Below are 14657 nucleotides of genomic sequence, written 5' to 3' on the forward strand. Positions count from 1 at the left end.
GTGTGGCTGCGGGTCTGACCTCAGGCCCAGTGCTTGGAGCTGGCTGTGGGCAACGGCTGGTCTGCTGGGCCAGGATGACAGTGGTCCAGGGCTGGGAGGTGTGCTGTATGGCCAGGCTGATTTCCTTAGAGGGAGGGCAGGGGTGGTGCCAACCCAGAGCACAGCTGTTAAAAAAGGAACCAAAACCACCCTTGTCCCCCTGCCACTCGACCCTGCCTCTCACTGGTCCTCAGTGTGTCAGACTTGCCTGGGCATGTGACAGCTGTCATTGTTCACATGTGAGGGAACTAAGGCCCAGGCCATTCAAGGTCACACTATGACCAGCTAGTAGACAGGACACGAGAATCCACAACTCTCCATCTCGGGGTGGCCTGAGGACAGGATGGTCTCCAACATCAGTAAGAACAGCTAACGTCCACTGATGGTGGATGGTGAGCCTACCTTCATCCCTCATCACCGCATCTCACAATCACCCTAGGAGGAAGGTCTTATATACATGGACACAGGCTCAGAAAGTTAAGTCACTTGTCAAAGGTCACACAGCCATAAAATGCAGGACCCAAACTGGGACAGTGTTAGAACTGAACAATCAGTGTGCAAACAGATGCCAAGATGAGGGAATCCCACACTCCATTCTTGAGAAACATCCTGCTCTATAGAGGAGTGGTTCTCACCAGGGTGAATCCTCTCCCCATCCAGGGAACTCTGGGAAATGCCTGGAGACTTTCCTGTAGTTGGGAGGTGCTACTTGTGTCTAGTAGGTGGAGGCCAGGGATGGGTATTGTTGCACACCCAGAGACTTCTCTGACCCCAAATGTCAACAGTGTGGAGGGCGAGAAGCCTTGATTACAGTGTACACAGTAAACTTGAGAATTGTTTCCTGTTTTGGAGAAGCAATGTTGATACAAAACAACAAAAGTCTAGGCCACCAGGAACCAGGCTCCGGGGGAATGGCCTTGCACCTGGGATAGGTGAGGGGGAGCCTGTGACTGCTGGGCTGGCAGCCCTGTCTCCGGCCTGCTTGCTGATAAGACGGGGTGTCTCCTCCAGGCCAGCACCTGGGCATCCTTTCAGAGGCCTCCCATCACGGAGCGCGAGGACTGCCGGACTCCCAGCTCTGCCTCTCAATTCTCTGGTCAGGTCTGGGTGAACCTCCTGCATGCCAGACCTATTTCCACATCTGTGAAATGGGCACAGTAAGAATATACAGCTCACTGGAGTGACTGAGTGTTCTCGAATTAGATAGTGGTAATGGTTGTACAACTTTGTGAACATACTAAAAACCACTAAATTGTACATCATAAAAGGATGAATTTTATGGTATGTGACTAGTATCGCAATAAAATAGCATGCTGAACAGTTTTTAAATGAACAAAACCACCACCACAGGGTGGTGCCGTGGAGCCAGTGTGTCTACAGAGCCGAAACCGCTCCTTGGGTGGGAATGCCGAGTTCCGCCAGGAGTTGTTACCAGGAGATGTCCCCTCCCCAAGGGTGGGAGCCTCAGGTGCTGTCACCAAACACCAAGAGAGGTGTTCATTTCTTGGGAAGCTGTGTCTCTTTCTTACTCAAGTGAAGCAGCCCTTTTCAGCTGCATAAGTTATGTGGTGAAACCCAGCGGAGGCTGGGTAGGGGAGGGACGATGCCTGATTTGGGACAGGGCCTGCTTGCCCCTCACCTGGCAGCTGCCTCAGGTCTTCATTGTTGTGGGCAGGTCACTTAATGAAATTACCCATCACTGGTGCCATAGCCAGAACTCCTAGAGCAGGAATAAGCAGGTGACCCCAGATGGGCCATTTGGATATCCTGTACTGGATCAAACTTTTGAAAACTGAAGTGAAATTCAGAGGACAAAGGGTTCAGGTTCATCCTCCTGGCAGGGGTCACTGAGCGGACCATTCCAGATGGAATCCTGGCTTCGCCAGTGGCTGTAGCTGCCCTGGCTCTGGCCCATTTCCAAGCTGACCCTCTACTTTCCCATTGCACCTGTGAGCTCTTGACTTCCTTCCAGTGCACCCTGTGTGCTCGAACTAGCCAGAGCTGCTTTCTGTTGCTTACAACGCAAGGACTTGGGGCACACATGCAGGGAAGTGCCTTCCATCTGCTCTCAACTGGCCAGCAGTGCAGTGAGGGAAGCCAGACAACACTGACCGGAGTCAGCAGTCTTGGAGGCCTCTAGGCTGTGAAATTCTGCGATAGAGGGGAACTCCAGGGAAGCGGACACACCAACAACACGGGGGTTGCCACGGGCTGTTGATGTGACAGCAAACCCACCACCCTGAGCTGCAAATATTCACCTCTCTATTCACACTTAGCAGAGAGGTGTGATGCTGGCCAGAGGGAGGAGGCAAGAGCCTAAGTGCCACTGGCCTTAGGCTCTTAGAATCAAAGCAGGCTGAGTCATCCGGGCATGCTAAGAGTGGAAGTAGAGGTGAGCTGGCTCCTAATCCTGAAAGACACCAGAGTTGCCCAGGATGCCTGCAGCTAGTGGTCCATGGTGATGAGGACCCGTCTGTTCATCCAGAGGACACCAGGAAGACTTGTCAGAATAGCGGTCTTGTCTCACGCTGAGCCCCCTTCCTAGATCTACAACTTGAAAGGTTTCTGTCTGGTCTGCATGTGGCAACAGGGCCGCCGGCACCACTGACCCCACTGGTGGGAAGATCCCAGAGACTCGGCAGCTGGAACTTCTTCTAGCCCGGGCAGCTCTCACCACTAGGGGTCAGCATTGGACATGGAGACTCAGGACGCAGAGGGTGGGATTGGTCCCAAGAAGTGGCCCATGGATCCTGACCTGCCCTGGGTGACCCCTGGTCCTGAAAGAAGTGACTATTTAAATCCTTCCTGTTTTCATATCATCACTGACCATGTACAGGAGTGGCTAAGTGCTTCTCCTGCATTATTTCATCGAAACCCTCACCAGAGCCCTATAGAGTATATGCAGGCTCCTCTGTCCACGGAATTCTCCAGGCAAGACCATTGGAGTGGGTTGTCATTTCTTTCTCTGGGAAATCTTCCCGACCCAGGGACTGAACCCAGGTCCTGGACTGCAGGCAGATTCTTTACCATCTGAGCCACTGGGAAAACCATGGGATATATGCAGGTATCCCTACTGACACCTGAGGGAGCTGAGAGCCAGATGGGTGAAGGGTTCTGCCCAAGGTCACACCGCTAGAAAGCAATGGGGGCTGTATTTGAACCCAGAGCCCATGGCAGCAACCACTGTTAGCTGGCATCAGTGCTCTCCAGAACACTGAGTTCTGGCTAAGAGCCAGGTGGGACTTCCCCAGGTCCTGTCCCAGGAATTCCCCTCCACACTCTCCTCCCACCCACCATTGCATTAAGCCTATGGTAGTTTCAAGGGCTTTAAATCATGAGGTCCCAGGACTTTCTCAAACACCTGGTGGGAAGGCAGGGTGGAATAAAGATCCTCACCCCTACCCCAGGACCAGGTAAAGGTCACGGAAGCTCATTGAACTTCAGTGAGCAGCCCAAGGTCACATAGGAGAAGGTAGAACAGAACTCCAGGGCTCTGGACCTTGGTTCTATTGCCTGACCAGGGTTGAGAACACCTAGACTCTATCTCCACATGCAGGCTGCACATCTCCGAGGAAAACATAGTGTTTGGAAGTATTCTGAAGGATTGCTTTAGGTTAGAAAAAAAAATTACATTTTTTTTCCCTTGAGGATCCAAGCAATAAGACAATAGGGCAGAAAAATAGGGAGGAAAAAAAAGGAAATAGAAGCCACTTCTGATCTTACTACCCAGAGATAACCATTATTAATTTTTTGGTGTTTTTCCTCCCAAGTGTTAGTGGATGGTCTCGCAGCATTCCCACATGTCTGGCCCCAGGCAGGCAGATGGAAGGCTGTGTGGTTGAGACGAAAAAAAGCAGAGCATCCCAGGTCCCGCCCCTCCAGGCTCCCACTTGAACCCACCAGCAAGCCTTGTCTTAGCGCCTCCTGCTCCCAGAACGTGACATCACTTCCGGCAGGTGCCCCACCCAGCCTGTGTGGACGAAGGGGCGGGGTCTCACCATGGCCAGCTCCGCCTCCAGCTCCTTCATCCGGTTGTCCTTGAGATCCAGCTGGGAGCGCAGTGCTGTGGCGTGGTCCGTGGCCTCCTTGGCTTGGCGCCGTAGCTCCCACTTCTCGCGCTCCAGCAGGTCCTTCTCCTTAGCCAGAGCTTTCACGGCATCCTCGCTTTCCTGCGGGGAGAGGCCAGCATTACCAGGGGCATGGATGGGGCCAACCTTTGGCCAGGAGATGCCTAGAGGCCCTTGACACCTGGACTAGCAGAACGTGCGGGGGTGGGGGTGGGGGTCCCCCATGCTCGGGCCCTGGAGGAAGAACGCCTTGGGTTCAAGCCAGTCTCTGCCACACACTAGCTGGGAGACTGGAATAGAAACAAACCATTAGTTGATGCTCAGCCATTATTTTTTCAGTGGATAAATGAGCAAACGAATGTCATGAATAAGTTCTTTTAACTCAAGTCTTCGTTTCTCCATATTTGAAATGGGGGCAAGGAATCAACACTACCCTATCAAAGAACTGTTATGAAGATTAAATGACTCCATGTGAAGGAAATAATTAAACGGAGTCTGATAAAAGGGTCAACAGTGGGTTTGGGCTTGGTCCTCTGTTCTATTGTTTGGTAATGTGTATGTCACGGGAAAACAGTGACAGAAGAGGCATCTACAGCCCGGCCACCTTGGGTGCCGTGGGGCCCTGTCACCATCTTACAAGGTTACAGCTGATGACGGGACAGGTTGGACCCTCAACTAGCTGTGGTGTCTGACTGCAGGGCAGTCCTCTGCCCTTCACCCTGGGCCCTGCTCCCCACTGGTCCATCTGCACGGGCTGTTTTCTCTGTGATGCTGAGGGGAGGGCCATGGGCTCCAGCTGTGCTCGTCCAGGAAATCCAGCAGACAAGGAATAGCTGGCTGGATCAGAGAACCTGACCTCTGTTAGCAAGAGCCAAATTTCATGGTCCTGGGCATCTTTCCCCTCTAGAGAAAAGGTCCCAGCAGGGGGCCCTGCCTACCCAACCAGCCACAGTCTTTTCACCCACTAAATTGGGAGCCAAACTCAAGGTCTCTGTGTAGCTTGGGTCCGAGCTGGGAGTAGCATCCTGCCTTGTCTAACAGCCTTGCAGCCAAATGCCTGACTTCCAGATGGTCAGAGACCAAGAGGCTGAGAGAAACATCTGGCCCTTCCTCTGTGGCTGTCACAGAGCTGGAGCTGTGGCTTAGGGTCTAGGGAAAGAGAAAGTCTGGGTCGAATTCTGGCTCTGAACGAACGAGTTGCAATGAATACTGTGCCTCAGTTTCCTCATCTATTACATGGGATCATAGCACCTATCCTTGAGGGTATTACCATGAGGACCAGATGAGATAATCCAAGTACAGAGTTCAGCAGGGCACTGGGCACATAGCAAGGCTTCCCAGGTGGCGGCTAGTGGTAAAGAACCTGCCAGCCAACGCAGGAGACTTAAGAGATGTGGGTTCGATCCCTGGGTCAGGAAGATCCCCTGGAGGAGGGCATGGCTACCCACTCCAGTATTCTTGACTGGAGCATCTCATGGACAGAGGCGCCTGGCAGGCTACAGTCTATGGGGTCCCAAAGAGTTGGACACGACCGAAGCAACTTAGCAGGGCACACAGCAGGTGCTCACTCATTCATTCGGGATGCTCCTCAAATGCCTTCTTCAGGAGGCCTTTCCTGACCATCCATCTAATAGAGCGGCCCCAGCCCTTCCCACCCTGTTTCTTATACCGGTACCTGACACTGTCATCCAACCAATATTCATGCATGCCACCAGCAGGCACAAATCAGACAAAAGTCTCTGTACCCATGGAGCTTACAGTGAAAAGCCCTTCTGCCTGCTCTAGCTCATCAGCAGACGTCAGGGTCCCAGAGCAGCAGCCAAGAAATACTGCTGAGTAAAAGGAAGCATTCGTGGCAGTTGCTGTGACTGACTCTGAAGGCCAGCACAGGACAGCTCTTCCAGCTTGGGTGCGGGGAGGACACGAGTGTCTGTGTCAGCAGCCCCTGGCTTCTCAGTGGAGTCTAGAGCAGGTGGGGTGTGTGTTGGGGGACGATCTCTTCTAGGACTGTCTCCTGGGGGCAGGATGCCTAGGTGTGAGTCTCCATTCCGTCCATGGCAAGCTGTGACACACTGAGCAAGTGATGTTAACTTCCCCACACCTCAACCACCTCCTGTGTGAGCCAGAGCCACTTTCACATCTCCAGAGTGACGGTCAGAAGAAGCTGGTAACGCAAGATGCAAAGTGACATGAACTTCCCCGGTGGTCCAGTGGTTAAGAATCCATCTTGTAATGCAGGGGGCAGGGGTTCAATCCCTGGTCGGAGAACTAAGATCCCACATGCCTCGGGGCAACTAAACCTGCCTGCCTCAACTAAGACCCAATGTAGCCAAATAAATATGTTTTTTTAAAAAGATGCAAAGTAACAGACGGCACCATTGTAAAATCCCAGGCAAGCTGTACCGTCAGGTTCTGGAAGCAGGCTCTCCAATGCAGGGAGGTGCTCCACCACTACTTATTTCTCCTTTCCTTCCCTTTCTGAAGCTTTCTTCTGGTGGGGTCAGTGCAACAGCTGACACGTATGGCCCCCTGCGCCACATGATGGGCCAGCCAGCTCTTTCCCCAGAAGCTGGGGACCATGTCCCAGCATCCATCCTCAGTACCTAGCAGCAAACCTAGTCACGGAATGTCCCATGCTATGAAGTGTGTGGATCAGAACCACTGAGAACTGGTTGGTGTACAAGAGACTGCCTACCACATATCCCCAAATTAAAAAGAAGGTCCACGAGAACCCTCAGGATCAGCTTTGTCTCCGTGTCTCTTTGCTGTCCCTAGCTCCACTAGTTGTGAGCAGATTGGAGGTTCAGGCTGTGGGGGTGGGCGGGGGGTAGGTCGGTGGGTGGCGGAGGCTGTAGGTGCTTTCTGCCTCAGTAAAGACTCTGACACCCACGACCACACCCCTGGCAGGAGTACAGGGCTCAGGAACAACTGTCATGGAATGTTCTGTACACATGTCAAGTATGGTGCTGAGGGTTTCAGCTGCATTATTATATTTAAACAACCACCTGTGAGGCAGGGACTGTGATTATCCCCATTTTACAGATGAGTAAACTGAGGCCACAGAGGTAAAATAACTTCTGCAGCCCCACATATAGTGTGGTGGAGGTTCTCAATCCTTGATAGCAACAAAGGCAGGAAAGGAATTGAAGGAGACCTGCCCAAGGGGCTGGAACCTGATGGGGGTCAGGATGGCTAGAATTTATGAAGGTAGGACTTAGCCTGATTGTGTGGGGCCTCAGATGTCAAGCTGGCAGCTGAGGTCCCTTTGAGCAGCTGGGAGCTGAGCCCTGGCAACCGGAGCTCACTGGACAGAAGAAGGGGCATAATGAGGAGGGGGCTTCAGGGGGAGACAGGCCTGGCCAGGGGGGTAATGGCAAGGTGGTCTGTTTTGACTTCGCCACCCAAGATCTCTCTGGGCCCAGCCATTGCCCAGCTTGCTGAGACCTTCCTCAGTTATGTTTATGGAGAGTCCCCCAGTCCCACTCCAAACCATGGACCTGTGTCAGGGAACATGCCTCTGGCTTAGCTTCCTGGGATACTGCAATTCTGTGAACGTTCTGGTTGGGCCCCAAATCGCTCATTTCTAAGCCTGTGCCTGTGTTGACCTTCCCTGCCCATCCTCTCCCCTCCTACACCCAACCCCCAGCTCAGAGACCTGGGCTCCTATTACCTGCTCTGGGTGAGGCCTGCAGGGGGGCCCCCAGAAGAGCTGGGTGAGCCATGGCAGGCTGAGTGGCTGGACATCAAGAGTGGTGGGCACTTGAGGTTCCATTCATCCTGTTCATTGGGACATTTTTTCTTGCACATAAAATGCAAGCCATTAAAAAAAAAAAAAGTTGCAAGATCTTGGATGAGGTGGAATAAAACCAGAATTTGTGGTTTTAGCGTCTCCAGACTAGCCCTAAATATACAGCTCTGGGTCAGTTACTGGACGCTTTGGCGCCTCAGTCCTCCCATCTGTAAACTGGGGTTGGATTCAACAATGAATAAATATCGTCACAGTGTTGCTGGGCTTCCCTGGTAGCTCAGATGGTAAAGACTCTGTCAATGAAGGAGACCTGGATTCAATCCCTGGGTCGGGAATATGCCCTGGAGGAGGAAACAGCAACTCACTCCAGTATTCTTGCCTGGGAAGTCCCATGGACAGAGGAGCCTGGTGGGCTGCATTCCACTGGGTCGCAAAAGAGTCGGACATGACTTAGCGACTAAACAACAACAGCTCCCCATAAAATAAGATAGCGGTTTAAAAAATTGAGTGTTTTCCAAATTCCGTTTTTCTGAATGACTCTGTAGTATCTTATGAAGCTATTCCATGCGAGTGACACTGATGCTCAGTGGTGACCGTCTATGCCTGCCTGGGGCTGCTGCAGCCACAAGGCCTCAGCGTCACACCACACCTCTCTTCTTGCTGGACTTAAGAGATGCCCCCAGTTATCTGTGACTTAAGAAAAATGGCACCACGCTGGAGGAAGGTGGCTCCCCATGGGGATTTTTATTCCCAAGTATCAGCACAATTATAAAAATGAGTTTGATGCCCTAGTTGAAAGATATTAATAGAAGAAATGCTTGTTATTAAACCCCAGGTCGGTCACAGTGCCACCGCCAGGCACAGCACACCTCCCACAGCTGATGGGGGTGGCCACCATCTCTTCTCTGTGGTTTGCCTAGGGTTGCCCTGTAAACAGTGAAATCTCAAAAGTAACTCATCTGTTCATCTATACAGGTACAGAGCAGTGTGGGAGGCCAGCATGGGCCAGGTGTTATGCAAATGAGCACCAGAGCCTAAATGCCTGGGTTTGTATCCTGCTTCCCCTCTCTACATAACTGTGTGACCCTGCATGAGCGACTTGACCTACGTCTCAGCTTTCACCTCTGTACAATGGGGCTAACAGGGACAATCATACCGCATAGGGTTGCTGGAAAAATACCAGATGCAAAGAGATTACGACAATGCCTGCAAACGGTAAGTCATCCTGTGTCGGGGGGTGATAGGTGGCTTCTGAAGATGGCCATTGTCAGAGTGTGTGAAATGGCCTTTTCTTTTTGATCCTCTTAGCCGTTTATCGTAAGCATCACATGCCTTCTTTTCTTATTTTATTTATTTACACCACACAGTTTGCACGATTTTAGTTCCCTGACCAGGGATCAAACCCAGACTATAGCAGGGAAAGTGCCAAGACCTAATCACTGGACCACCAGGGAATTCCCCCCTCTTTGCTTTTCTGATCTGGCTCTATCCTCCTTCAAGGTGCATGTACCCTGGGAATACTTTCCCCACCCTCGTTCCTAGATCCTCTGGGACCCTCGGAACTTTCCAGAAGGTCCTGTCTGGGTTACTTTTCTGCGTGGTTCTTGCTTTTTCACCAAGACTCTCCCATTCTCCTGGAGGCAGGGTCCATGACTGGGGGCTGTGTGAGGCCAGCTAGGACCTACTGTGAGAAACACTCTCATTAGCCCAAACTCAAAAGAATGGACTTGGAGACACAAGGTGTAGGGGGAAGCCAGGCTTTAATGACGGTCTTGCAAGCTGGAGTGTCCGGTGGGCAGGAACACCCAGAGTCGTTTCACAGAGCAAGTTACCGTAGCGTGCGAGTCCCTCCCCCAGGTCCCCACGGGCTGAGTACCATGGGGTGAACAATCTGCTGGGACACCACCTAAGTTTGTTCCCTCCCTCTTTATGGGCTGGCCCCTCCCTGACAGCCCTGCAAAGAGATCTAACCAGTCACTCCTAAAGGAAATCAACCCTGAATATTCACTGGAAGGACTGATGCTGAAGCTGAAACTCCAGTACTTTGGCCACCTGATGCGAACAGCTGACTCATTAGAAAAGACCCTGATGCTGGGAAAGGTTGAAGGCAGGAGGAGAAGGGGAAACAGAGGATGAGATGGTTGGATGGCATCACCGACTCAATGGACTGAGTTTGAGCAAGCTCCAGGAGATGGTGAAGGAGAAGAAAGCCTGGTGTGCTGCAGTCCACGGGGTTGCAAAGAGTTAGACACGACTGAGTGACTGAACAGCCTCCTTGACATCTCGTTTCCTCCTTTCCTGCACACCTATTTACATTCTTACGTTTTGAATTTACCAATAGGATGAGCCCAGTGAAACCCTATTCCTGTTCTTATGTTTAAATTCACCAATACAAGGAACCCGTGTGAAAATCCTAGGCATCCCGCCCTCCCTTTTTTTGCCCAGACTTTCCGGTTTTGTAAGCCTTATAGCTATCGGCTATTACATCAGCAAGCTGTCACTCAAAGCTAGCTATTCTTGAAAATAGACCACTTTGTCTTTTATTTCTTACACTGCTCCTGCCCAGCCAGGGGCTTCCTAACAGTGGGCGGCCATGTGCTTCTCTGGGATGAGGAGCCCATAGAAGGGCCCTGAAACCCACTGCGGAATTTCCATGATCAAATGCCTGACTCTGAATCCGCAGAGGTCATGGTGGTAATAATAATAATAACAACAACAACAACAATAATAGCAAGCATCCCCCCCACCCGCCCCCCGCCCCGTGCTTTCTGTGCACCAGAAGCTTCAGTGCCGACAAGGCTGGGCTCCGAGTACTTGCTATCATTATCCCAGTTTTAAGGATAAGGCCACTTGGCTAGCGACTGGCAGAGGTGAGATTCTAAACCTTATCTGGTCTTAACCTCTGTGTCACCTGCCTTCAGGGCCAAGTGTGATGGTTAATTTTATGTGTCAACTTCACTGGTCCATGGGGCGTTCAGATTTTCGGCTAAACATTATTTCTGGCTGTGTCTGCGACGCTGTTTCAGATGAGATCAACATCTAAACTGGTGGACTCAGTGGATGGCTCTCCCCAGTGTGAGTTGAGCATCATCCAATCCTTTTGAGGCTTGAGTAGAAAGCGGAGGAAGGAAGAAACTGCCCTCCCTACTTGAGAGCTGAACTGGGGATGGGTCTTCTCCTGCCCTCGGATGGAACTTATAGCCCGGCTCTCAGGCCTCTGGCCTCTGGCTGGATGAGGCACTGGCTGTCTTGAATCTCCAGCTTGTAGATGGCAGATCATGGGACTTGTCGGCCTCCATGATCACGTGGGCCAATTCCTTCTAATAAATCGCTCTCTCTCTCTCTCTCTCTCTCTCTCTCTATATATATATATATATATATATCACTTCTCTGGAGAACACTGACTAACACACAAGGAAGCTGATGACTTGAGGACAAGTGGTGTCAAGGACAAGGACAGCCTGGGGCCTGCCCCTCGCCCTTGGGGACAGCACATCCCTGGAAGCAGGTATCGCTGTGGGCTGATTCTCTGGCCCCTGCCCTGTGTCACCTGGCCTCAAACAAGGGTGACCATATTTCCCTGTGGATGGGCATGGGGCCACTTGAGCAAAGGTTCTCTCTGTCTCACCTGCTGGAGAAAGATCAGGTTCTTGGGACCTACTACAGGTGCTTCAGCTAGGAAAGGAGAACGGACAGAGGTGGATTGAGAGAGGCGGTAGTCTTATAGTCCAAATGTTTGTCCCACCAAAATTCATATGTTGAAATCCCAGGGCCTTCCCTAGTGGTCCAGTGGCTAAGACTTCACACTCCCAATGCAGGGGGCCTGAGTTCAATCCCTGATCAGAGGCCTAGATCCCACATTCCACAACTAGAGATCCTGCATGCCACAACTAAGATTGGGCACAGGCAAATAAATAAATACTTAAAAAAGAGAGAGAGAGAGAGAATGTGATTATTTTAGGAGGTGGGACCTCTGGGAGGTGCTTAGGTCATGAGGGTGGAGCCCTCATCAATGGGATTAGTGCCCTTATAAGAGACCCCAGAGAACTCCCTTGACCCTTCTGCCAAGTGAGGACACAGGAAATCTGGGACTCAGAGAAGAGGACCAAGAAAGCAGGTAGCAGTGGTTTCCATTCCTCCTCTCTGCTTCCACAGGTTGCTGACTCAGTGCCACCCTCTGTCTGCAAGTGACAGGCATGGGGAGGCCAACTTCCAGGGACTGAGCTCACCCACTGCAGAAGGACAAGCATGAGAAGCTGGGGCCCTGCTGCTTGGGGCTGACACCCAGGGCAGCTGGGAAACTGTGGACCATTCAGAGGCTGTGGATGCCTGGCCCAGGGAGCTCCCCCAGGGCTGTTTTCATCCTGGAAAGGAAGGGAGCTGTATACTTGGGCAGTGAGAGGAAGAGTCAGTGCTGCAGACCAAAGAGGGCTGTGGGGATGAAGCATTTAAATTCAGATCCTGTCTCTGAAGTTCCTGCCTGCGGACTCCGGCTCAGAGGCAACACCTGTGAGGGTACTCATGCAACCAGCCCACCAGCTGTTGGAAGAACTGCTCAAAACTCCTATGCCTGAGGAAACGTAAGAGTCTCCCACCTCCATTTTCTCTGCAGAGTACAAGCAAACCTCGGTCTCACTCACTGTCATGTGGTATCAGGCACAGGGCAGTCTTCAATAGATTTTCTGTCCTGCTCACCAGGAGGTTACAACTCTCCCCCTGCAAACACAGTGGCTCACAAGGCCTGCTTGGTTCTGGGGACTGACTCTCTTTCCTTTGTGTTTCAGTACTCTGTATGGCGTGTACGTGTACTAAGTCATGTCCGACTCTTTGCAACCCTATGGACTGTAGCCCACCAGGCTTCTCTGTCCATGGGACTCTACAGGCAAGAATACTGGTGTGGGTTGCCATGCCCTCCTCCAGAGGATCTTCCAACCCAGAGATCAAACCCACGTCTCTTACATCTCCTGCATTGTCAGGCAGGTTCTTTACCACTAGTGCCTCCTGGGAAGCTCTCTATGGCATGACCACAGAACATATACCAGATATTGACTGAATCAAATTCCCCAGTCATCTGACCAGAAACTCCTACTCACCCCACAGAGCCTGACTTGTATGTCACCACCTCTGTGAAGCCTTCCAGGACTCTCTCCTGGGAGGCAGAATTCTGCTATCTCATGGTTCTCCCCACTCTCTCTACGCAAAGCTGACATTTACTGAGCCTCATGTGTGATGCTCTGTCTCCACCATCTCACAGGGTCCTCATCATAGCTCTTCAAGGTCTGCACCGTGATCGCCATTTTGCAGATGAGGAAACTGAGGTTAAGGAGATACCCAAGGGCATACACATGGGGAGCTGGGATCTGAACCCAGACCAGCTGGAATCTGGAGCCTACACTGTCACCGACTGGGCCTTCTGTCCAGGCTGGTTTGCCCAGGAGACACAGAGCTATGATTAGGGGCTGAGTGTGTTCATCTCAGCAGCCAGATCCGGGCCCGACACTTCAGGGATTTCCCCCGTGAGTGTAACAGGGCACGAGTAGTCCTCCTGTGTTCTGAGGTTCAAGGTCGGGCCCTGTGCTGGGTGGGGAGCCAGGGTCTGGTGTCTGGCGGATCGGGGCTGGGTGGGGTGCCGACCTTGCGGTGCTGCTCGTAGTTGCGGATGAAGTCGCGAAGCTGCTCCTCGCGGCTCTCCAGCGTGGCATACAGCTGCTGCATCTGGTTCACCAGGTCCGTCTTCTCACCCTTTAGGCGCTTCCGGTCGGCTTTCATGGCTGGAGGACAGAGGACTGAGTCAGTTCCCGAGATCCTAGCTGCCTGTCAGCCCGAATGCAAACACTGAGAAGGGACCCTTTTCTCTACCCCTTCATGAACAGGGGAGGAAACAGGATTCAGAAAGAGGACGTTTCTGTCCCAGGCTCCCACATCACTCAGTGGCATTCCCTGGATTCAAACTCAGGCCCTCCTATCTCTAGAGTCCCAATTCTCATTTCTTAATTTTACTGACCCAACGGGGGGTTGGGGGGAGGCAGTCCCTGATTGAAGGTCTGTTCCCACCCTGAACCGGCTAGATTGAGTGAAAGAGCTGGAGGCCTGGTGAGGTTGTGACTCCCTCCACCCAGGAAGCTGATGGGACCCTTTATTTCCTGCTGAAATGACCTCTCAGAGTCCAATATGAGCCACCAGAACTTAGCCCAGCCCAGCAGTTCACTGTGCCATTCCCGTCATGGGGAAAAGTGTCTGATTAAAAACACTCAGCAAGTTATGGGACCAAAAGTATGAGCAACAGAAGCAAAAACAGAGAGATGGCACTTCATCAAAATTAAAAACTTTGTGCTTCAAAGGACATCATGGAGGAAGTAAATAGACAATGCAAGGACCAGGAGAACAAACTGTAAGTCATATCTGATAAGGGGCTTATATAAAGTTAGAGTATAAAAGAACTCGTAAAGCTCAAACGGAAAAAAGACCTGAACAGATATTTCCCCAAGAAATGGCCAATAAACACCTGAAAAGGTGGCTACATCCTCAGTCTTCAGGGAAATGCAAATCAAAACCATAGTGAGATGCTATTTCATACTCACCAGCATGGCTAAAATATAAAAAGAAGACAGTAACAAGTGTTGACGAGGATATGGAGAAACTAGAACCCTCTTACACTGCTGGTGGAAGACAGCCTGAGAGTTCCTCAAGTGATTAATCATCAAGTTTCCCTATGATCCAGCAATTCCACTCCTAGGCGTATATCTAAGAGCAATGAAAACATATGTCCACACAGAAACGTGTATACATGTGTTCACAGCATC

The 14657-nt window shown here is 51.6% G+C and overlaps 1 protein-coding gene across 3 annotated transcripts in view; it reads right to left on the bottom strand.

The window, feature by feature from the left end:
* KAZN (kazrin, periplakin interacting protein) overlaps positions 1 to 14657 on the bottom strand; it is a 462055-nt gene that overhangs the window by 10717 nt on the left and 436681 nt on the right. For all 3 annotated transcript variants that reach the window (XM_068985854.1, XM_068985855.1, XM_068985856.1), the window contains 2 exons: positions 13489 to 13625; positions 4038 to 4208 (listed from right to left, as the gene is read on the bottom strand). In XM_068985854.1, coding sequence (XP_068841955.1) covers positions 4038 to 4208; positions 13489 to 13625 — 308 coding nt within the window. The remainder of the gene's footprint in view (positions 1 to 4037; positions 4209 to 13488; positions 13626 to 14657) is intronic.

This window comes from Capricornis sumatraensis, chromosome 14 (assembly GCF_032405125.1).
Source record: "Capricornis sumatraensis isolate serow.1 chromosome 14, serow.2, whole genome shotgun sequence".
NCBI lineage: Eukaryota > Metazoa > Chordata > Mammalia > Artiodactyla > Bovidae > Capricornis > Capricornis sumatraensis.